Consider the following 26751-nt stretch of genomic DNA (forward strand, 5'->3'; position numbering starts at 1 on the left):
TCGAAGAAGAAGATTCTAGCAAAGTCTGGAATTTTCTTAAATCTCTTGGAATTGGCAAAGCGCGTCTGGATAATAGTTCTCAAAATCTTAATCTTGACGAGTTAAATCTCCACTTCTCTTCGTCTGTTGCCATAGATAGTGCAACTAAAGCCCATACAAGAAATCAACTTTCAGCTTTGTCAGTTCCTGATTCTCCCATTTTCTTTCTTGATCAGTTTTCTGAATGTGATGTTAAGAAGAATATATTAGCAATAACTTCAAATTCCGTTGGTTCTGATAGCATTAGTCGGAAAATGATCATTCCTCTCCTTGATATACTAACACCGGTAATCACATCCATTTTTAATACTTCCATCTCTACCTGCACTTTCCCATCGATGTGGAAAGATGCTGAAATTGTACCTCTCCCAAAAAAAACTAATCCGTCGTCCTTATCCGAATATCGTCCTATTTCCATCCTCCCTTTTCTGTCCAAAGCACTCGAACGGCTTGTGCATCAACAGCTCAGCAGTTTCCTTTTGAAACACCGTCTGTTGAATCCCATGCAATCCGGTTTTCGTCCAGGTCACAGTACGACTACTGCGCTTGTAAAAATAACTGATGATATACGATCAAATATGGAAAACCAACAGGTCACGGTATTAACGTTACTCGATTTTAGTAACGCCTTTAATACCGTGGACTTTGATATACTATGTGATATTTTACGTTTTCTTAACATATCTCCTGAGGTTGCTGATTGGTTTCTTAGTTACTTGCAGGGTCGCCGGCAGCGAGTTAAATTGAATGACTCATACTCCAATTGGTCAATGGTCAATACCGGTGTCCCGCAAGGTGGCGTGCTCTCCCCTCTTTTGTTTTCAATATTTATAAACTCTATCTGTAATGTAATATCTTCTTTCTACCACCTCTATGCAGATGATCTCCAGATATACTCTCACTCCACTGTTCATAACTTATCTCAGTGTGTACCGCGTATAAACAATGACCTTTTAGCCATTGGTAAATGGAGTAAAGCCTATGGCCTAAATATAAATCCAAATAAAACGAAAGCTATTATTATAGGAAGCTCCAGACTGCTCAGCCGCATTGATAAATCTGAGCTATCTCCTGTTACATTTAATGGATTCACCATTCCATATAGCGAAAGCGTGAGAAATTTAGGTGTTATCTTTGAACAACATCTCTCTTGGGGTCCTCAAATATGTGAAATTAGTCGCAGACTGTTCGCTTCGGTTGGGTCTCTCCGCAGATTGCGTAATCTTCTGCCCATTCCTACTAAAATTGCTCTTGCACATAGTCTCCTATTACCAATTCTTGATTATGCTGATACTTACTATCTTGACATTACAGAGGAGCAGCTTAATAAGCTTGAGCGCATTCAGAATGTATGTATAAGATTTATCTTTGGACTACGCAAATATGACCATATTTCGGAATTTCGCAAAAAACTCAAGTGGCTCCCAATTCGCCTTCGCAGGAATACTTATATCCTTACCCTACTTTACTCCATTTTATTTAATCCCTTTACCCCTTCCTATCTGAAAGAACGTTTCAAATTCCTTGGTGATTCTCACGAACGCTGTCTTCGTTCTGACAGTAATTTTCTTCTTGAAATTCCTTCTCACTCCTCTTCCTTTTATGACAAATCTTTTACAGTTCAAGCCTTTCGCCTATGGAATACCTTGCCCTTGAATATCAGACGTGTACAAACACCTGCACTTTTTAAAAAGACTGTTTGGAAGCATTTTCTTCAAACTCAACAATAAACAAGTAATTCATAATTATAATGTATACATATATGTATTTATATGTATGTATGCATGTACGTGGGTATATATGTATGTATGTATGTATCTATTATAGTATGTAGTATGTATGTATGTGTGTATGTATGTATATGTTTAATTGTTTGAATATTTATAATAAATTTGTTGTAACTTGTACACCTATGCTGACGCTAGACCATTTCCTTTGCCCTAAGGTTGCCTGGAAGAGATCGCTTTTTAGCGATAAGGCCGCCCTTTGTACCTAATGAATATATTGTCAATATTTTCTTTCTTTCTTTGATATGTATTATTTCTGTTTTGGTGTACAATAAAGTGTATTATTATTATTATTATTAAAATTAAAAAAGAAAGGAAGAAACTAAATTGTAATAAACAAAACAGACATGCTCCATAAATGCTTACATAAATTATCTTAAATCTTTGTTATCAGAAACAGTAAATTATTTTAAATAACTTAGCCATTAGAGTTGGAAGAGATTTGATCAAAGCGCAAATATCGCCAAAGTTGAAATTGATGATATTTGGATGGTAGTTTCTATTACAGTAACTGAATCGTGTGAAGCACAAAGAAATCTAGCAATCTCGGTCCGAATGGCCGGCAGGGAGGGCTATACACTGCAAAATATTTCCCAAGATATATCGGCACGAGTGGCGATGTGCCGATATCTTCGGTTCGAGTTGGAATCGTCTATCGAGTCTATGATCGGCTTCAACGAGAGGTCACGCGCGTTAAACGTAAATCAACATATCTCGCGACGGGAGATCTAGCGAGCATGAGCCCCGCTAACAAAAACTGAATTTTATAGCCGTAACATTACACCTGGGAAAAAAGTCCATAAATTGGGCAGAGTCCGTGTGAACGACCGACTCCTGCGACGATTGTTACTGGCACTTATATGCGTATGTATTATAAGTGGCTCTTTAAGTTCATGGTATCGAATAGACTTATTAAGGTACATCTCGGTAATGTCTTGAATAAAATGAAACTTAGTTCAAAATTCCTTTAAAATTACTGTAGTTCTGAGAAATTTAATGTACAAAGAATATTATTTTTCACATATCTTTAATATTGAAAATTCAAACTTATCTGAAAGTTTGTAGATACTAGATAATATATAAAGCGCGTAAAATAAAAGTTATCACGATTACTACTAACCGAATTATTATATTCAGATATGAAGAATACTCTTTAATTAAAAAATGGTAATAAATTGTTGAACGATTATAATCGTTAATATATGTTTAATAATTCATCATTACAGCCTATACAGTCCACTGCTGGACATAGGCCTCCACAAGTTTACGCCAAAAATAACGTGAACTCATGTGTTTTGCCCATAGTCACCACGCTGGGCAGGCGGGTTGGTGACCGCAGTACTGGCTTTTTTTCGCACCGAAGACGCTGCTGCCCGTCTTCGGCCTGTGTATTTCAAAGCCAGCAGTTGGATGGTTATCCCGCCATCGGTCGGCTTCTTAAGTTCCAAGGTGGTTGTGGAACCTTGTTATCCCTTAGTCGCCACCCACGGGAAGAGAGGGGGTGGCTAAATTCTTTAGTGCCGTAGCCACACAGCACTTAATAATTATTAAACATATATTTACATTACAGAGCAACCGTGCTAGAAAAAACAAACAAAAGTCTCTACATGTTATTTACGCCATAAATATCGATGTTCATTAATGTAACATGAATATTAACGAGTTAATTTCGCAAACGAGTATCGATTTTACGTTCATTTCATTAAGGTTTTCCATTAATAGACAGAACGCTGGTCGGGATGTCGGGCAACTGTCTTACGGACGAGTCGATCCAGTCGATTGCTATCTTTCCAATCGATTCTTATCGTGACAGTTTTACGCGCCGCATCGCGGTTTCATTCGCAACGCAACGGGTGCATGCGACAGCGAGCAATGTGTTCATGTCCTTTTGGTCTGAATTTAATTATTAGTCTCGGACTATATTGGTTCTCGGTTATTTCGTCTTTATATAAAAAATAATAATAATAAATTATAAACAAATACGTATATTTTACGACAATTTATAAATTGACTAGCTGTGCCCGCGGCTTCGCCCGCGTTGAAATTAGTGTGTCAGAAAGTTTTCCCGGCAAACTTCCAGTGAAACTCTCATGAAAATCGGCTTAACCGTTCCGTAAACCTTCTTCTTGCCAATGGTGGAGCCTTCTCTCCAATGGTGAAACCGCATGAAAATTCGTTCAGTAGTTTTTAGCGAAAGGATCACATACACTTTTGGGCACTTTGTTTTATAATACACTAACTGTTGCCCGCGACTACGTCCACGTGGTTATGAAGATATGCATTACTATTAAGATGTTTAACGCAAATTATCTTTTTATTTCAGTCACTTGAAATGCTTATCAAACTGAGTAACTTTTTAAAATGCACAATTTAGTGTAATTTAATAGTTATTTTTATAAAACCTCTCTATAAACTACATTTTTAGTTCTATTTTCCGGGTTGTATATGTTTTATACAAACTATCAACCCTAATTAAACCCCCTTAGCGGTGGAATATCGTAAAATCCGTTTTTAGCGGACTCTGCTAACTATAATCTACCTCCCTGCAAAATTTTATCTTTATCCAACCTGGATGGATAGACCATCCAGCGGTTTTTGAGTTCTCGTGATGAGTGAGTTAGTTACCTTTCTCTTTTATATATATAGATTACGATGCATTATTTGGTCACCTTTCTACCATCTGTAGAGCATACATTTTCAATTTCAAATCTCTTTCTTCAAAAACATAGGACTTTTATATTCCAACTTCCAACTTTAAACTTCCAACCCCCGTTTTACCCCCTTAGGGGTCGTATTTCGTAAAACACGTTCTTAGCGAATGTCTACGCCCTATAAGGAGCCTACCCGCTAAATTTCAAGTTTGTAGGTGTTATAGTTTCGAAGATTTCGTGATGAGTGGGTCAACCTATCATCCCCCGTTTTAACCCCAAAAGGGAGTTGGAAAAGGGAGTTGATTTTTAAAGGTACATTATTTGGACACCTTTTTACCATCTATAGAGCTTACATTTTAATTTTCAAGTCTCTTACTCTAAAAACAAAGGACTTTCATACAAATTTCCAACCCCCGTTTTACCCCTTTAGGGGTCGAGTTTCGTAAAATCCGTTCTAAGCGGATGTCTAAGCCCTATAAGGAGCCTACTTGCCAAATTTTAAGCTTGTAGGTGTTATAGTTTCAGAAATTTCGTGATGAGTGAGTCAACCTACCATCCCCCGTTTTAACCCCGAAAGAGAGTTGATTTCTAAAGATACATTATTTGCATACCTCCTCACCATCTATAAAGTATACATTTTAAATTTCAAGTCTCTTACTTCAAAAACATAGGACTTTCATACAAATTTCCGACCCCCGTTTTACCCCTTTAGGGGTCGAGTTTCATAAAAACCGTTCTTAGCGGATGCCTACGTCTTATAAGGAGCCTACCTGCCAAATTTCAAGATTTTAGGTTTTATAGTTTTGGAGATTTCGTGATGAGTGAGTCAACCTACCATCCCCCGTTTTAACCCCAAAAATGGGGTTGTTTTCTAAAGATACATTATTTACACACCTTCTCACCATCTATAGAGCATACATTTTAAATTTCAAGTCTCTTACTTCAAAAACATAGGACTTTTATGCAAACTACCAAACCCGTTTTACCCCCTTAGGGATCGAGATTTGTAAAATCCATTCTTAGCGGCTGTTTACGCCCTATAAGGAGCCTATCTGCCAAATTTCAACCTTGTATGCGTTATAGTTTCGCAGATTTCGTGATGAGTGAGTCAAACTACCATCCCTCGTTTTAACCCCAAAAGGGAGTTGATTTCTAAATATACATTATTTAGACACCTTCTCACCATCTATAGAGCATACATTTTATATTTCAAGCGTCTTACTTCAAAAACATAGGACTTTCATACAAAATTCCAACCCCCGTTTTACCCCCTTAGGGGTCGTTTTTCATAAAATCCGTTCTTAGCGGATGCTTACGTCTTATAAGGAGCCTACCTGCCAAATTTCAAGTTTTTAGGTGTTATAGTTTTGGAGATTTCGTGATGAGTGACCTTTCGCGTTTATATATATTATAGACTAGCTGTGCCCGCGGCTTCGCCCGCGTTGAAATTAATGTGCCACAAAGTTTTGCCGGCAAACTTCCAGTGAAACTCTCATCAAAATCGGCTTAGCCGTTCCGTAAACCTTCCTCTTGCCAATGGTGGAGCCCTCTACAATAGTGAAACCGCATGAAAATCCGTTCAGTAAATTTTGAGCGAATCGATCACATACACTTTTGGGGACTTTGTTTATAATACACTAACTGTTGCCCGCGATTACGTCCTCGTGGTTATGAAGATATATATATTACTATTAAGATGTTTAACGCAAATTATTTTTTTATTTCAGTCACTTGAAATGCTTATCAAACTGAGTAACTTTTTAAAAGGCACAATTTAGTATAATTTAATAGTTATTTTTATAAAACCTCTCTACACACCACGTTTTTGGTTTTATTTTCAGGCTGTATATGTTTCCTACAAACTATCAACCCAAATTAAACCCCCTTAGCGATGGAGTATCGTAAAATCCGTTCTTAGCGGACGTCTGCTAACTATAATCTACATCCCTGCCAAACTTTATCTTTGTCCAACCTGGATGGATAGACCATCCAGCGGTTTTTGAGTTCTCGTGATGAAAGAGTCAATGGCCTTTCTGTTTTATATATATAGATTACGATGCATTATTTGGACACCTCCTCACCATCTATAGAGCATACATTTAAAATTTCAAGTCTCTTACTTCAAAAACATAAGGCTTTCATACAAACTTCCAACCCCCGTTTTATCCCCTTAGGAGTCGGTTTTCGTAAAATCAGTTCTTAGCGGATGTTTACGCCCCATAAGGAACCTATCTGCCAAATTTCAAGTTTGTAGCTGTTATAGTTTCGGAGGTTTCGTGATGAGTGTGTCAACCTACCATCTCCCGTTTTAACTCCAAAAGAGAGTTGATTTCTAAAGGTACATTATTTGGTCACCTTTCTACCATCTATAGAGCATACATTTAAAATTTCAAGTCTCTTACTTTAAAGACATAGGACTTTCATACAAACTTCCAACCCCCGTTTTATCCCTTTAAGGGTCGAGTTTCATAAAATCAGCTTTTAGCGGATGTTTACGCCCTATAAGGAACCTACTTGCCAAATTTCAAGTTTTTAGCTGTTATAGTTTCGGAGATTTCGTAATAAGGGAGTCAACCTACCATTCCCCGTTTTAACCCCAAAAAGGAGTTGATTTTTAAAGATACATTATTTGGACACCTTCTCACTATCTAAAGAGCGTACATTTTAAATTTCTAGTCTCATACTTCAAAAACATAGAACTTTCATACAAACTTCCAACCCCCTTTTTACCCCCTTAGGGGTCGAATTTCGTAAAACCCGTTCTTAGCAGATGTCTACGCTCTATATGGAGCCTTCCAGCCAAATTTTAAGTTTGTAGCTATTATAGTTTCGGAGATTTCGTGATGAGTGAGACAGCTTACCATCCCCCGTTTTAACCTCAAAAGGGAGTTAATTTCTAAAGATACATTATTTGGACACCTTTTCACCATCTATAGAGCTTACATTTTAAATTTCAAGTCTCTTACTTTAAAAACATAGGACTTTCATACAAACTTCGAACCCCCGTTTTACATCCTTAGGGGTCGAGTTTCGTAAAATCCGTTCTTAGCGGATGGCTATGTCTTATAAGGAACCTACCTGCCAAATTTCAAGTTTGTAGGTGTAATAGTTTCGGAGATTTCGTGATGAGTGAGTGACCTTTCGCTTTTATATATATTATTATAGATTAGAGCCTGTTACTTACAGATTATCAATATAGCTAAAAGATATTTATATTTTTATTCTGATATACTTACAAGGTTTCTTAAAATAAAGATTTTTAATGAGTATTAAAAATTTATAGTAAAATTAAGTTTTGAAATTTATTACTTTACATGTTTTTAATCCAATTTCTTGTATTTGTGAATGTTGTGTTTCAGAAACAATTGGAAGAGCTTGTAATATATTATTATACTTATTATATCTTTAATATTATTTAAATGTTTTAATGTCCACCACATTTAAGTGATAAATGGTAATCACTAAAGCGCCTAGACACACTCTGAGCACAATTCGTTATCTATCAGTAATTTAAATTAATTTACATAAATCAAGGCGAAACAATTGACTGCCAACTGACAAAATAAGATATAAGAATAGGAGAGAACGAAATAAATAACATGCTAACTAGCCACGTTTTAACTACGAAAACCCTTGTTGTTAGATTATTTACAATATTTTTTTAAATAAGTGATTTACGATTAACTACATAATAAAAAATAAACAAGAAAAACAATTTGATTGCCGGTGTAGGCTGGATGAAATGGATGATGATGGAAAACTGGGATCTCTGGCGCGAACTTGGGGAGGCCTATGTCCAGCAGTGGACTGCAATAGGCTGAGATAAACAAAAACAACCAAACTTATGCGATTTGTATTTTTCTTGATTGAAGTTTCATCATCGTTTTAAAAATTTTAATTTTAGCTGTCTTAAAGTAAACCAGTTTAGAAGTTCTTATTAAAATATGTGGAAAAAATATAAAGTAACTTTTAACTCATTTTTTGTATTTAACAAATGGATGCTTGAAAGGGACGTTATTTTTAAGTTGGTACAAAAACGATTAAGTAGCTCGCAGTGATAAACGGTCTATTTAAGTCCGCCGATACTACCTGTCAGCTTGAAATTTACACATCTGAACAGAAATCTCTGAGCTAAAAGCTTCAAGAGATAAAGCTCGCATACAATATCTGTTGGGCTTCTCCGTGTGATAGCGCTAATGAACCCATGTAGCCGTCACACTCTTGAACGAAGCTATGGATTTGTGGGCTACCTTCAAAATTTAACCACTATTCCTCTATGACTCTACCTACTATTTCAATATATTTACCATCGTAGTTATATTTGTTTTCGATATAAATTTATTATAATCGGGACGTTAAATTTTAAGGTTGAGTATGTGAAACATTTACGTTTCATGCAATTTTTATATTAAAAAATCAATATACGTTGTTAATTTTATGGTTAAAGTTTATGATATATAGAAGTGAAGGGAATAAATAAACATATGTTTTTAAACTTAATCAAATGATTATATAGATGTTAAAAAGTAGCACTTAAATCAAATTATAATTCATTTTGAAATACTTACTTGTATTTTTGTGTAAATGAGTCTGAAAAAATAGTATGTTATGTAATAAAAACAGCGCATAAAAAACCCATGCGACATGGACTGTTTGTGTAGTATTACGGTAGAGGTATACTTCATACTGTACCTAAACACTTCTCTTGACAAGTCGTAAATCCGTATATTTTTATATATAAAGTTCTCGTGTCACAATGTTAGTTACCATACTCCTCCGAAACGGCTGGACCGATTTTTATGAAATTTTGTGGGCATATCGGGTAGGTCTGAGAATCGGCCAACATCTATTTTTCATACCCCTAACTTATAAGGGGGGGGGGATTAAGAGAGTTAATAACATAATATGGCAAAATAACGTTTGCGGTGTCAGCTAGTGTATTCATAAATTAACGATTCCTATAGTCTAGAATCTACATAGTTTTCAAATGGTTAAGCTGCGTGTACATGTAGTGTATATTATTATTATTATATTTTCAATCTTATTAAAATTTTATTAAACAAATTATTTCATGATTTATCGTAAATTATGTAAATTTAAGTATTTTTTTTTTTAATTTACCAGTTCGAGTCATTAAAAGATTTCGTTTTAATGGCCGGCTATCCTGTGACATGGTGGTAATAAAACTAAAAACGCACGCTTCTCCTTTTATGACAGTTTTTACAGGCTTTTGTTTAATTTTTTACCTTTGGTATTTCTTGCCTTGTAAATCATCGAATATGTAATAAATAAAGTTAACATTTTATGTACGATTACTTTTTTAGAGTCTAGATTAATTTGCGTTTGGTTAAAGTATTACTATTAACTGTTCTCTTACTAGTAATTTTTAAAGAGAACCAAAAAAATGTAGCCAGTTTAGTTGCTTATCGAACAATAAAATGATTAATTAAGCTAATGCTATCGTACCAATCCAAAATTTATCGAATTGTGGACAACATTATTGTTTTTGTGTTTGATTTATATACTTAGAAATATAGGTAGGTATATAAGGCTTATCAATACTTTTTCAATGAGATTTATTATTTATTCTAATACATTACAAATTTTTTGAGAAAGTTTATAAACATATATTTTAAGCAAACTCTTTAATGGCGATAATATTTGTGCATTTAATACGAAATATACCTACTAAAAGACAGTAGATATCTGAAATATCGTAAAATGAGAAAAATAATGTGACACCTTCAAGGGAGGATACATTTGTAGCTACTAAGAAATAAAGTTTTATGCGTCGTGCAAAGAGCGTGCGAAAATTAATATAAAAATGTTGATCTCTATGATTGGGACGTTCACATTACATTATTGGTACTTATATATTCGTTCGGAATTCCGCAGTTTTAATTTTATAAAATAAAAAAGTGGAAATTTTTACATTTGCTTAAGTAATATTACTGCAATAGTAAATGCCTTACTTTAAAATATATAAGGCTTAATTTTGTCAAAGTTTTTTATGAAAATTGTTTAACAAATTACTGTTATTTATTATTCTCTTAAAATACCATAATGGAGAACAAATTATATGTCAGCAGTGGGATGTTATAGGCTGAATCAATGAAACAATTTAATTATAAATCATGAAGCTTAGGTTATTTATAGTAAAGTTTAAGCGTTTAATTAGTATTTGCGGAATGAGGATCCCTAATTTAAAGACTTAACTCGCATACAACTGGTTTCATTTATAAGTAGATATTGAAGTGGGTCCAGAGACCAGTCAATAAGTAAAAATTGATTGTAGATAAGGTTAGTGGATAAAGTTGTTACTTTTAATGCTCAGAACGATCGTAAAACCTTTACGGCTATATTTTACTTAAGTTTTGGTAACGTATAAAAAGTAATTATCCAATTTTTTTATCTTGTAAAAATAAGTAACATTTGTCTCAATCGACAGCCTTTTTCTTTCGTTTTACAAATTCTCTTTTTTACATTACAACGAGGTTTGCAAATTTCATTTAACATGTTTGTTTGCGAAAGATTAAAAATGAACGTGTACTAATTTTTTGATCAATCTGTTCTAGTGTAATAATATGTATTTGTTTTGATACTTTATTTTTATTTTTTTTCCTTCTCATCTCAATACTAAAAAAAAAATCACTCAAGAAATAAGATATCTGTCATCACAATAATACAGTCGTATTTAAAACTTGTTACTTACCTACTGTTAATATTTTTTCTTTAGTCAATATAATGTATCAATTTTGGATCAAAAATCTAAATTAGTTCAATGAAGTTAACAATTTGTCATTCGTACTGATTAGTTTTTCGAAGTAAAAAGACATATAAAAAATTTTGTATCAAAAAAATTGTATAGTACCTACTTTCTCAAGAAAATAAACTATCTGGCTCACAAATCGTGACTTAAACACATTTCAAAAGATAACGATCCTTTTACAATCACAGTCACACTAGGTACAATTGTACAAAACAGAAGACCATTTTAATATTTTTTGAAATTATAATAACCAAGAAAGTTGAAAAACCATTTAAAACAAATAAAAAAAAAAAAACAAGAATTTACACTATCAAGATTGTACATGTTTTAAAATGTAAAAATGTAATGTTTTAAAATATAGGATATAATTTTAAACTTATATTAATTTAGATGTATTATTTTAATTTAGATATAATTTATAACATTTTAATATTATATTCTGATCTAGAAGTCAATTTAATAAACTACCTCAAAAGTAATGTACGAGTTGTTAATTTTGTTATGTTTTTCTAGAAATCGTAACAGAATTAAATTAAAAAATGTCAATGTATAATTGATAACCTTAATAAAGGGCACTAATGAGTAATATAGTTAACTACAGACATGTATACACACGAATATTATATATCTAATTGTGAGCGCGTTTTGTACATTCAAAAACGAATGGCAAACACAAAAAAATAAAAAGGCTTTAGAAAATTCTTTACCTTCCCTTAACAAATGATTGAACGATCCTTAATGAACTGGCTTAAGCCCTTAGGTAATATAATACGCAGAATTAAGTCCTGTTCAGACTATTGGAGTGAGGTAATATAGTCTTTCAATTATACATCTGGTTGGCCTAGTTATAAAAGATACAGCTCATAATCTTGAGGATATTACATTTATTCTAGCTTAAAGACATAGATATAAACTACCTGTGATTTTTAGCTGCCTGCCATTCTAGTTAATGTTTGTGGTTACTGCGCTTGAGTTGTAGTGCGATGTTATGAAGACTTATAAAATTCTTTAATAAAGGTACTATGAAATGCTAAAAGATATATAATATCAGTCTATTAGATACCGGAATAATAATAAGTAGCTCAAAATATGCAAATCAAATGCAATACTATTTTAGTATACGCAAAGATATTCTTCTTATGTACCTAACAACTAATTAAACAATTTAAAAAAATATAATTGTTTTCTAATGTGTACGCGGTTACGGGAGGACCGTGGTTGCTCTAAAGGATCCGAAATGTCACTAAAAAAACTTAATAAACCGCGATAAAATCCGAAAAAGATGTATCATTATGAAAAATTTATAATATTCGCTTGAAGATCTTGTTCTAGAAAATAGAATTCTAATTAAGTTGTGTTCTTTCTAAGGCCTGTTTTCTTTTTTACTTATTCAATTTAAAGCACTGTTTTATTAGGTAGTTAAACGTGTTTCGCACATATTTGCGTTTGAATAGAGAATAAAAATAGACGCCTCGGAGTAGATTTTAGTATAATGTCTCCAAAGAATGTAATAATTTATAGCAACTGTAATTAACGACGATTTAAATAGATAGAATTTGCCTTTTCCTCGATGGTAAAACTTTTAAAATTTTAAATCGTTGACATAATTTGGTTCGTTCATGTGTAACAACCTTTATTTTCGGCTCTTAAAACAAGTGTGTGAATTATTTTCTCAGTGACGTCTCATCAATTTTTAGTCGTTCGATTAAGCTTAGGGCACGATAATGAACTTCGAATGTATGCACATGAAATTTATAAGGTACTTTAGGGGGAATTTTTTATGACTCTGCCTTAAATTTTGGCACATTTTAAAACGAATGAGATAAATAGTAATTTGCGTAAATTTTTAATCTAAATAATTTAAAAATTTCTGTAATATATAAATCGTATGTAATAAGCTCTGGTGTAAATAACTCACATAAAGCAAATAAAGGTGGTTTATAAGATCCGTACGTTAACCTGGTTTTCGCCGAACGGGAATCGAACCCGCTGCAACCGTCGTGGCCTGTCCGAGACAACGATCTTGCTCCCATTGTGTGCCTTAGACTCGATAACATTCTCCTTGCTGAGAGAATTTTAACGAAACTCTAAAAATCTCCAAAATCAATTGCTTATAGAAAATATATTGAATAGGTTAAATTTTAAATATTTTAGTATATAGTCATAGTTAGTCATAGTTTAGTTAGTCATAGTCATAGTTTCACATTTTATATTATAAAACTAAAGAGTATTAAATACTAAATTTTATTGTTTAAGTGGTTTTGTGTGCCAACTCTGAGTGTTTAGATTTGCTTTTAAAAGTATGAACATACAAGAAAGTTATAGGCTATAACTTTCACGCTACTACTTGTTAAGATAATTTAAGATTGAATTTACTAATACAAAATCATTGACTTAAAATATAGTCAGGAAAGATAAATTTAACAATTAAGGTACCTATACTTTTCATCGTGCAGTATTTAGTTCCTTAAAAAAGAGAATTGTTTAAAGATCACGACTAACAATGATTATAAAACAAATTTAATAAGCAATACCTATTTAATCACCTAATGGCTTTGCATTGTCGTTTGATAATTTTTTTATCGTGAACCGGACTCCATTAGTAGCTGTCCAAATTAGCCCAATATTGATGGCTTTCGGTAAGGCTTGTAGGAATTTTAAAACGTATATAATAAGACTAGCTAATACCCGCGACTTCGTCTGCGCAGAATTAGTAAGTACTTCGAGTAGCGTATTATCTTCTCAATATCTATCTTTATACCAAAATTCATCAAGATTGGTTCTGCGACATAAAAATCAATTTGTTACTAGCAAATGTCCATTAGAAATATATTATCATTTTTTATTGTAGGTATTTATGGTTCACTGTTTTTGCGATAATGGCTTACTCATAAAAAGTAGATATATGCCGTCGCGGACTTTTTTGTAAGACTAATTAAGATAAAGATTTTTCTTATGTATTATATACGTGTAAACTCTACAGATTTTGCAGCGTACGCCAGAATCGCAGATTGCAGATTTTTTTCCGACTTACTTGAAAATTATCGTTATATTTTGGAAAATTCACAAACTATCTTTTAAAATTATAGCCAGTAAGTTATTCTAATGTATAAGCTATATTATTGTAATCTTTCATTAAAATAAATTCGGTGGTTTTTGCATGAAAGAAGAACAAACATTCATACATACAAATTTTCGCGTTTATAATATTAGTAGGATGACGCCGCGTTGGCGCAACGGTTACAGCCATGGATTCTACCCGTTGCGCAGGCGGTTGCGGGTTCGATCCCCGCACATGACAAACATTTGTATTGACCATACAGGTGTTTGCCGTGGTCTGGGTGTTTGTGCAGTCCTTGGGGGTCTCCCCACCGTGCCTCGGAGAGCACGTTAAGCCGTCGGTCCCGGTTGTTATCATGTACACCTGATAGCGATCGTTACTCATAGTAGGGAATATATCCGCCAACCCGCATTGGAGCAGCGTGGTGGATTAAGCTCTGATCCTTCTCCTACATGGGGAAAAGAGGCCTATGCCCAGTAGTGGGATATTACAGGCTGAAGCGAATATTAGTAGGATAATGTATTAAGCTATAATCGTATTAATGTAAACTTTCATTAAAATCCATTCGTTAGTATTTAGGTGAAAGAGAAACAAACATCCATACATTCATACAAACAAACTTTCGCGTTTATAATATTCGTAGGATATTTGAAAATAAATAAAGCTTTAGATAACAAAACACTATTATGTATGTATGTTTGTTAAAATTTATAAAAAACTATATCTGTGTGTCGTATAAAATTAAATTATTAAAAAAGTACTTACATAAAAAAGGACACTGACCTGACCCTGAGGAGGATATTTGTATTTATACTTACATGTGTTTGTGCAGTGGGTCAACACACTTTGCCTAGGGGATCAAGGAGTCATAGGTCCTGGTTATTGTTACTTGAAGTTTACGTGCCAATCCATATTGAAGTAAGGTTGGGTTCGTTCTAATCCCTCGCTTATGTAGGTAAACAAACCTTTAGTTTCTTCTAGCTATAAACTAACAGCGCTATTATAGAATCACTTAGAAGCAAAATAGTTATATTAACAATAGATATTCTGATATTTAAGCAGGGGGTGCCCCTTATACTCGTAGTATAAGAGGATTGCAGCCGGTCGTCGAGCTTTGGAGGGGCGCCGAGAGTCGCATGCAAAAGTGCAAAGTATATAAATGTTTCAAAATAGATAGATGTTGTTGACATTTATAACGGAAGAAAAATATCGAATTCATTTCGTTGCCCACGGGCGATACATAGGCCTGAGCCGCTACTGAATCTAGGTAGTAGCTTATGAAGTAGACTTTATAAGACGAATATAAGATTCAAAGGGATTTTTTTTTAAATTTCGTATTATGTAAACATCGACAGACTTTATAATTCGAGTAATAACTTTTTAATATTAAAAATCTTTCTAACTTTAATAATTAACTTACTGTTTGATTCAACTTACGGTGTAAACGATTTTAACAAGAAAGTAAGTAGTTTTATGATAAGTAATTTATGCATACGGCCGTTTTATCTGGGAATTGTTAAGTAAAACTTTGTTAAACATAAATTAAATACAATCTTGCCAAAATCACACACCAAGGTAATATATATTATAAATTAGCAGTTTCACGCAGTTTTTTCCGCGCTTCGTTAAGTTTTGATACCCATCAGATTAGCTGACATTTATGGTTATTTCTTTTTTTTTAATTTTGGTAGTATTTTCGTAGCGTAGTTAATCAATAAATTACATTTCTTAAGCATTATTTCAAACATTGACTAAATAGAAGAAATTCTAAGATTTGTGCTTTCATTAACAATGTCTATATTCCATTATCTACCTAAACACCCCATTTAGTTTGTTACGAAACAGAAAACAGTGATTCGTTATTTGGCGCCAAATCAGTTATATAATCATGGGTAAGCTCCTGTCAAAGAACAACGGACTGTGTAAAAATATCATATATTGTTATTATTATATACCACATATACAAGTAGAAAAATCAATTATATAATTAAGAATACCCTTAATATCAGTTTATTTTATGGTTTAAAAAAAGGCGTTGAAAAGACTTAAAATTATCAAACCAAGCTTGACGCCATTTCTTAGATATTGCTTTTCGTTGTCGCGGTTGCACGTACAAACGTTCCTCGAGCCTAAACAAAGCGCCATAACTAAGTCTCGAATGAGTAATAACCTGAAACTAGTTAGCATTTAGATAAAGCATTAATTTCAACGCTGTCACGATACCCGCCACTACGAAAAAGGTATTTATTATTCAATTTACGCGTAGATACATATCTATTACCTTGGACGAGGGTTATACGCAATTCGTGGGAATACTGACCGATGATTAGATACGCTGCTTTGTAGCGATTTGCTTCTTCTCTGCACTCAATTAACATTCTGAACTGTTCTGTACTGCGAAGACGTTTACCATATTATAATATGTACCGTATACAATATCTCCGGTTTGTGTGCGTGTGTGTGTGTGTGTGTGTGTGTGTGTGTGTGTTTATACATATTTTGAAACAAAGACAATAAAGTTAACTATTATTCTTAAGGTAGCTGTTATTATTACGTGAAATTAAGATAGTGAATATTAATTGATTTAGTAAGTTTAAATAATTATAATAATGTTTCAAAAAAAGCATATTGAATATCCTATCCGATATCTTAAATGTGAAAATGTGACTACCTAATTAATATTTACAAGTAGGTACAGATGGTCTTCAAGTCACCTTTTAATCGATCTAGATCAATAAATTGGTACAATATGTAACGTATATAAAGAGAAAATGTAAAACGAAATTGTTTTTAATTACGACAAGAGTCGAGAATTCTGATTTTTTACATAAAAATTATTTCAGTAATTTTAAAGTGAAATTTTAAATACACAACGATGTGTTTACACTTTCCTTGTTTGAAGTATAATGACACCGCATTTCTTGATTGATTGTTTGTGACGTAGGTATACGATTCGTTAAAGACAATTATAATAATCATCGAACAAATTAACTTTAATGAGTAGCAAATTAAAAACTTATTTCGAATAAAAATATATTTTTACCAACTGCCATCATTGGAAGTGGTTTAATATACGTGAATTTTTAATGCGTGACTAGCTGTATCCGCAACTTTTATTGCTATTTCTATGTCTTTTATAAATAACTAGATGACCCCGCAAACTTTGTTTTTCCATCATTATCATCATCATCATTCCAGTCTATTGCAGTCCATAGCTGGACATAGGCCTCCACAAGTTCGCGCCAAAAATGCGTGAACTCATGTGTGTTGCCCATAGTCACCACGCTGAGCAGGCGCGTTAGTGACCGCAGGGTTGGCTTTGTCGCACCTAAGACGCTGCTGCCCGTCTTCGGCCTGTGTGTTTCAAAGACAGCGGTCAGATGGGTATCCCGCCATCGGTCGGCTTCTTTGTTTGCCATATATGTTATTAACCCTCTTAATCCCACCTCCCTTATAACTTAGGAGATTAGAGGATATGAAAAATAGATGTTGGCCGATTCTCAGACCTACCCGATATGGACACCGAATTTCATAAAAATCAGACCAGCCGTTTCGGAGGAGTATTGTAACTAACGCTGTGACACGAGAATTTTATATTTAAGAAGATAAGTCTATAAGATAAAAGAAGAGCACTAGTTTCAGATAAGCGGTATGTTCAAGGGTTTCTGTAAATTTTAGTTTTAAACTTATTTGTATTTAATACCGAGAGGTATGATGTCTGTAATTTTTGAAGTTATAAGCAATAAACGTTGAGTCATCATTACAGCCTATACAGTCCACTGCTGGACATAGGCCTCCACAAGTTTACGTCAAAAATAACGTGAACTCATGTGTTTTGCCCATAGTCACCACGCTGGGCAGGCGGGTTGGTGACCGCAGTACTGGTTTTGTCGCACCGAAGACGCTGCTGCCCGTCTTCGGCCTGTGTATTTCAAAGCCAGCAGTTGGATGGTTATCCCGCCATCGGTCGGCTTCTTAAGTTCCAAGATGGTTGTGGAACCTTGTTATCCCTTAGTCGCCTCTTACGACACCCACGGGAAGAGAGGGGGTGGCTAAATTCTTTAGTACCGTAGCCACACAGTAATTACAGTTGAGTAGCATTTACAATTTGAATGGCAATTAAAAAAAACCTTGTTTTAGCAAGTATAATGGATAAATTTGGACTACGCGTTAATTATATATAAACATGTAGATCAATATTTTAACTTTCATCCCCTGCTTAAAGAGAACCGTGCTGAATTTCGGGAAAAAAGTATACTGTGTTGTAGCTCGTAGCATAAACTTATCAGTCATTCACAATTCTTAGTGTAGCAATGTATAGACATACAGACTATAATAAATAAAAATAAAAATAAAAACATGTTTACATTAACGATTTAAATAACTAAACAAAAAACTTTTTTCCAAAAAAACATAGAGCTTAAATTGGTATTAAACCCTTATTATTCCGGGTACGTACTGTTCTGTAATGTAATAGCCTGTAAAATCTACAGACAAACAAAAGACTCTCTAGTGGATGGCATATAATTTATATATACTCATATATTTTACTTCTCATCAAATTGTTTATCGTAATCATTACTTAAAACAAATTCATAAAAAGAAGTTTAAAAAAGTTAATTAGAAAAAATGAGACCGAGAAAAATAGCAGAAGAGCTACAAAAGTGAAAATAAATTATATTCTAACATATTTTATTTTATCATAAAATTTTGAATATGTTTATAAAATATAACTTCGAGTGAAGTAAAAAATAATTGTAAATCTTAATATAACATTGTGGATAAAGTTAAAAATATGAATTCTAATGCTTAGTCGAGCTGGACACGAGTAAGCAACAATAGTGTTGCCTGACAAGGAAGGAGTCGTGACCGACTCGCTCGGATCGGCGGGACGCTGCGGGCGTAAATAATGCTGACGTCCGATCTTAATTATCGTTCCATCGTTAGAGATGACCGACGGGCTGACCGAAATCGGCGAGCGAGTTGCGACACCGCGCGGGGCGGGGCGGCGGTCTTATATCAACGGCGATATCGCCCACCGATCGCTAGAACCTTTACCACCTGCGATCGATAGAGCCATTTTGGCAGCGAACTTTGTAATTCTTTTGTTATTATTGCTATTGTTTTCGCCGAGATCATTCGATATTTATAGATAATCCGATAGTTCTAAATAAGGCAGATGAAATGTAAGTTTATTATAATTCTTTAACAGTGAGTCATCGATAGATTTCACGTTGTGAAAGGTTATTATCATTTGCAGTATCATAATTTATATTCTATACACCTACGTACGTTATTGCTGAAATCTATGTTGGTATAATTGCTATAACGAGCACCTAATCGTTCGCCGAAATACTAATATCTCAACTTAATATTTATATATTCGGTACTCACTCAGTGTGATAAATTTCGGGAAGATAAGTATTATGGTCTTTTTATGTTATCGGAGTCAGTTAACAAACAGCCTAAAATAAAAATGACATGCTCTCATTTGGTTTTAGTTCGTTAATCGTTAGTCGCTTTGTATTCGCCGCTGCGCCCGCGCAGATCTCGATCCGAGGACGACGTTGAAAAATTCTGAGTTCGTGATTTTCGTTCGTGTACTTCATTTATTCGCCGGGAGACCGTGAATATTGTTTACGGCGAGATATTAGAAGGTTTCCTGCTATTCGTTTAACTTAAGCATTGGACGGACTGACTGCTATCATTAGAAACCACAGTTACAGTTTATTTCTAGGTATATCATTATAAGAATTTTGACTTTTACGTGAACAATCTATGACTTTTATAATTCTAACGTTATTTGAAATATTTAGCACGTTTACGGAATCTCGTGAAATAGTTGTTATATTGAAATTATACTATCGATCAAGCGGTAATACGAAGATAATGCCTTCGGGTTGCAAATTTAGGAGAAATTGAGTCTGCTTGCGTGTCTGCCTCCGGGGCATCATCCTACATAAACCCTAATGATAAGCATTATACGAAATCATATACCACAGAAAGGACAGATTTTATTGGAAAAAAAAAGTGTATCGAAATTGTATGCATTGAAAACGATTTTTTTATAAACGCCTTCCGTATTGGTTCATAATTTTATTTAAATAGGTGAAATAAGATAAGACAAATATTTACTTGAAGCTTTTTGTATTTTCCTAGATTTATAGGTACTGAAATGGCCCGTTTGAGTAGTAAATAAAATAAAATGACAAGTATATAATATAAAAAAAACTCACACATTTATTTTTCTTTGTAGTAGTTACGTTACAGTTACAGTAAGTGTAAAATTGAAGTATATGCATATGTAGGCTATGAGTAGTAACTATTTTGTCATTTTCTATCACTCTCTTAATGTCTCACTCTCCTACTCAATAGGGATAATTATAATAACTTACCGTTCAAGCGTAACGGTTCCTGTGATAGTAATGACGGCTTAACTAACTCTACTCGTTCTCACAAAACATAAATAAATATTTGCACAAATATCAATATCTGGCTCCTTCCTTCAGAATTAAAGGAATTTCCGCCAAAGCCACACCAGAGCGAGCGGTTATAAGCCAGACTCAATAAGAATTAAAATTTCAATACGTTTCAAAAGAAACATTTTTGCCTGTAATAATATCTGTAACCCAAGCAGCAGATGTCCGGTCAGAGATCAACATTTAAGACAAAATTTTTAAAAAAATATTTAAATATATTTTAAATTAAATTTTACGTTTAAAATTTTTTCTGTAATTTTCTGATATCGGTATCATTGATCGATCATTAATATGACGTTCCAAGGTTTTGGTAAACATAGGGCCAAACGGTCGATAACAGTGCTTTAGGCGATGAAAATTGCGTTGCTCCTTATCGATGCACTTTATTTCGTCGTACTTTTGTGCATATTTTAAGCATATTTGTTGGATATTGATGGTCCGTGTGGGCGTAGTGCGCGCACCCGAATACTAATGGTCACAACGATACGCATACACGCACTCATAGTTTAAAAAACTGCATTGTTACGATACCTACTTCGTATTATGTAATGAATTAATTAATTACTCTACACAATATTTACACAATATACAAAATAAAATATTAAAATGTATAATAAAAAAGGTTTTATAAATGTAGCTTTAAAACTACAATTAGTTTAGGTACATAAAAATTGAATTACCAATAAAACTTTTCTTTTACTCATAAATTCGAATAAATAAGTATAAATATCATTATTAACGTGTTATAGGTAGTAACAATAAAAAAAACTTAAGTGCTATTGAAATATTTCTGATCGTAAACGAGTGGACGTGTTGCCCTCTATGGCACATAATTCATGCAAATATATTTATTTCTCATTTTACGTTGGTCCTTGAACTTGAATCCTTAACATCGTATTACAACAATGGAAGGAAAGAATTACCGCATCTGCCGTAAACTTTGTAAGGCGTACATATTTGTGTGAAGTTCTGAGGGTATAGCGGTCGTGCTGCGGTCACGAGGAACTCTAAACATAGAGGCTAACCCTAAACGTTGCCACCATATCTGTTCACAGCCTTTCAGCTCTTGGGATTACTTATCATACTTACATTATTTAGCCAAGCAATTATTTAAGTCTCGATCAGAGAAAATTGTCCTGAGAAAATATACAGAAAACTTGAATAATCAATCTCTTCAATCAATCAATACTCTTCAATACTCTTCGAATCGGTTCGAAATCTAATTGTATGATTAAAGTATAAACTTTTGTCTAATTCAAATTAATAAGTCTGATTAGTTACATTTTTCTAAGGTAAAATAGCATTGCCAAATTATGTAGTTCGATTGATGACTCTGCAAGAGGCATCGAGGATTAAACCTGCTGGAGCTCAAATTGGGAGTACTTTCTATTAAAATCACAATCAATTTTGGCAAATGATAAATTACTTTGCGATCACCATAGTAACTAAATAACCTTTGAAGTTTAAGTTGCAAGGTAAAATTATATTTATAAAAATGGGAAGAGGCAATCAAGGCGTGACGTCAAAATTTTGAAGGTAAATGACTAGAATGATTGATGTCCGAATATACATCGCATGTTAGCAAAACGACAAAATTGTAAGGTCATTTTTTAGACTTCAAAGCGATCGCAGGAGCTTAATCGGTAATAAGAAATAAACAGTTAATAATTTACAATATGCAACAGTTCCTTAATTATGTTTCTAATTTTGAATTATTGATGACAAAAATTATTCCGTTACGTTCTACTTAAACGTTGACTAATTTATTTGTAAAATATATAATACTAGCTGAGCCCGTGAATTCGTCCACGTGGGATTTAATAAAAAAGTTATTTTTCAGTTCGCATAGTTATAAAATGAATAAACTTTTAAAATAAATGTAGCCTATGTTACTCTTTATTACATCAGTTATCTGCCAGTGAAAGTGCCGTCAAAATCGGTACAGCTGTTTCAGAGATTAGCGGGAACAAACAGACAGACAGACAGACACACAAAAATTGTAAAAGATGTTACTTTTAAGCGGTTATTTTATTATTTACAGACACTCCAATTTTATTTTATTTTGTATAGACTAATCGTTTGACAAGTTTTGTATTAAAATTAGTAATCAATCTTTTCAATGATCATTAATATTATGATAGGGATCCACATTTTTATTACAATCATTATGTAAGTTTCAAATGTATGAATCATTATTTAATGGTAGGTTAAAACAAACGTCGATATTTTATTATTAATCTAGTGGCGAACCTCTATCAATTATCGAAACTTGATTAATCGACGTACCAACAAAAGCGACGTCTTGTCATTTCTCTTCCCTTAATCGATTATTTCAAACATTTACGAGTACTGTCGGGGGTCCAACAAACGACGAACGTCTTACATGCTTTCTTATTAATAAATTTAATTTTTATCCTACACTAATACTTTCTTGGTGAGTGAATACACCGAGACAATGAATATGTTTTATCATTTTGGTAAACTTTGTTTGAAAAGTATTCTCCGTTCCCTGACCTAACCACACACGTTCCTTTAATACAATTAGTTTTTATCATTTCCGTACTCTTTTATGTTCACAAATTAATACATACGCTGAGAATTTGTACAGTAATACCAATAAAGCGCTTGTAATAACGTTTACAATCAACTTTTAATTTTCCCAAGCTTTCACATATTGAACAATAAATTTTATTAACACATTTCAATTTATTTCCTCGTCTGACACCGTCACACAATCAACGTTAATTGCTGCTTCTCTTACGTAAACATCGTAGGCGTCTAGTGGTATTTCTAAGTACGTTTTTTTAGAAGGCACCCTCGTACGAACACAAAGAAAAGATTGAGTCATCATAACAAATGCAGCTTCTCCTCGTCAAGGGCAGGGAACTTTTGACAATCGGTTCTTATCTGTGACGGGTCCGATCATTGTGTTCTAAATTCTTCGTGCTTCAGCGTTCGGATGACGAAACTATGGTTAGTTTTAAGTCTTTCGCTCCTTTTCCTTTGTTGAATTGTCGAGTTTTGTTCGAATAGCTTTTTGTAAACGTCCATCGGTTGCATTTGTAAAGCTCGCCTTTGACTATGTAGGTATATAAGATATCTTATCTACTTGATCTCTGAACCGAGGTTGAAATGTATACACGTCTATGTTATTAACGAATATATTTGTAACAAGTTTGTACAATTTCGCTTACAAAATCATTTTAATTCTTCTATTTTTATCAGAATAATTTTTAACATGCGACTTCAAATACAGAAATAGCAATTCTATATATAACTTATCACACATGTTTTCTATGTGTTAAAATGCAATAATTTTACGAAAGTGTGTGTTATTTCTTAAAACGAGCAAAATAAACATAATAATCCGCATTTGTAAACTAGTTACACATATTTGCGAAAATTAAAGTTGTGTCCTATATATATACATTTCTTTCGTAATTTTTTGTGTCAATTATATTTCAATCTACAACACGAAATAACTTTAAGTGTATTTTATCATTCTGTCAGTCAGTAGAGGCAAACATTTGTCAAAGGAGCTCTCGGAGGCTGCATTTTTAGAATTATTAATTTTGTCGTGTTCTTATACTGTGTTAAAGTGGTGGATTTTCTGCCAGTTTTATAAATAAAACATCAGCCGTCCTCACTGCGAACTGTTTTATTAAAGTTGTTGCTTGGTTAAATACGTTATTGTTTCAATAGCAACTTTGTATTTTTCGAAGACGTTTTCGACAAATTATCATATGTATATATTTTTTCTTTTGCAGGTGGAAGTCGTTATTTTAGACAAGAATGATAGTCCACCGGAATTTAAAAACATTCCACCGGCATATTACGCATCGGAAGACTTGGCGCCTGGACAACTTATTGCGACGATTATCGCTGAAGATCCAGATACCATAGGAACTATCACCTACAGTATACACTCCGAAGAATCTACGCCCTTCGCGTTAGATGCCAAAAGCGGACAGTTAACGCTCAAAGAACCACTTGACCGGGAGACAATATTGGAATACCAGGTGGTTATTAGAGCTGATGATGGAGTGCAGTTTACTGATGTCACAGTTGTTGTTCAGGTTAGTCAATTAGCTTAAGTATTTAGAATACTGACTTTACTTTGTAAAAGGAAAATAACATAAACGGCATACTTACTTAATATTTGCCAAACAGAAAGCTATTACTTTTTTAAGTGTATTTCGTACCAGATTAATGACTATAATGTCTACATATCTTATAATTTAATATTTTATCAAGTTCCAAGCTAATAATAAAATTATTATTTAGTTCATTATTATTTAATTACGTATAGCTTTCAAAAAGTAATCTTTGATTATTGTATACTCACAATAGATGAAAATTTTGCTCAAAATTATGTTATGACGAAAATTATTTTGGCGTATATGATAATTTTATCAATGTAATTAATATTGTTATTATAATCTAGGTAACGGATACAAACGACAATCCACCCGTCTTCGAGGAGAGCTCTTATTCATTTGCCATACCAGAGAATGCTGCAAGAGGTTCCGTGGTAGGAACCGTATCTGCTATAGACTTGGACTCCGGGCCTAATGCTCAGCTGATCTATACTGTCATATCGGACTGGGCTAACGATGTTTTTTCACTGAATCCACAGACCGGAATATTTACATTGACAGCGAGACTTGACTATGAAGAGGTAAGCTTTATTTCAACACAACTAGGTGTTTCGCGCTGGTCCTTACATGTTACGTTTCTATATTAGTTAAATTGTACTTCACTAAAATGTGCAACAGGTGTATCCAAAGCTTGAAATTTTGGATTGTTTGTACAAAATCTATAATTTATTTAATTGTTAAATTGCGACGAAATTACTAAAAAACTTTTTATTGATTTGATTATTCTTGTTTTACTCAAAACAAATTACTGCGTTAGTTACATATTGTAAGGCAAGATAGTTTAGTGTAATTAAACACTTTATTACTCAACAGCATGTTATCAGATATCAAAATAGCAAAAATGTTATTTAACACAAAACATGGTTGTGAAGCGCAGGTCTTAGGGATGTCGTTCTTTGTTTTTATTACGATGTACGTGTAACTGTCAATATGTGTGTCCAAACTACTTGGCAACATTGAGGGTCGTGGGGATGCAAATTCGACCAATCAGCGGCTTTCGCAATGACTGTCGTCATACCCTTTTAAAAATTTAAAATTTTGAATCTGCTCCTCCAATCGTTAATATAGTTTATCTAATTTCAAATCGTTTTTTAAACGCTAATATTGTCTTAAAAGCGCACAAGTTTATTATTTCAAACCCAGTATCTAACAATGTGTTATTACTGTTAAGTTATTACTGACTCGATTTTTAAGACAGAGGATAAACAAATTGTTTGGCTCGTTGGCGCAGTTAGCAACGATTCTCCTTCTATATCAAGGTTATAGGTGTGTTCACGCCCCAAGGCTGGATGTAATATGTATACATATTATGTAATATATTTATTAAAAAAATATAAATTTGTACATCAGTCGGCTATTACCTTAAACACAAATATTAAATTAACATACGTAAAACATAAAATAATTATGTATAAAAAAGAAACAAGCTTACTATAAGAAACTAAATTGTATATCTATATATCCAATTAATTTGTATTTGATACAAATAAAAAGTCGTAAAATACCTGGTTACTAATGATATTGTATATTCAGTCTACATAATTATCAACCAATCAGGATGCTCGTGTATATCCTTCGTTTGTGAATACGCTCTTTGTTCGAGAATCTTCTCGTGCTACTTTTCGAGGGAGAAACGTGCATCTAGCGTTATTATGGTGTGCCTAGAGGTTATGAATTTTCCGCCACAAAATTCAAGACAGGGCGTTGACCACTTCTTCTAGGTACATGAAGAGCCGTTTCATACTGTTGCTATAGATGATTATCTTTCGCCATGACCAAGGAAATTGACGATCGGAAGAATTGCTCTG

At 33.4% G+C, this 26751-nt stretch overlaps 1 protein-coding gene across 1 annotated transcript in view; it reads left to right on the forward strand.

The window, feature by feature from the left end:
• The window catches only part of LOC123655917 (cadherin-related tumor suppressor), a 117407-nt gene that overhangs the window by 73782 nt on the left and 16874 nt on the right, over positions 1-26751 (forward strand). Inside the window, exons 2-3 of the mRNA XM_045591659.1 lie at positions 24554-24862; positions 25231-25464. Coding sequence (XP_045447615.1) covers positions 24554-24862; positions 25231-25464 — 543 coding nt within the window. The remainder of the gene's footprint in view (positions 1-24553; positions 24863-25230; positions 25465-26751) is intronic.

The sequence above is a fragment of the Melitaea cinxia genome, chromosome 8 (assembly GCF_905220565.1).
Source record: "Melitaea cinxia chromosome 8, ilMelCinx1.1, whole genome shotgun sequence".
Classification (NCBI taxonomy): domain Eukaryota; kingdom Metazoa; phylum Arthropoda; class Insecta; order Lepidoptera; family Nymphalidae; genus Melitaea; species Melitaea cinxia.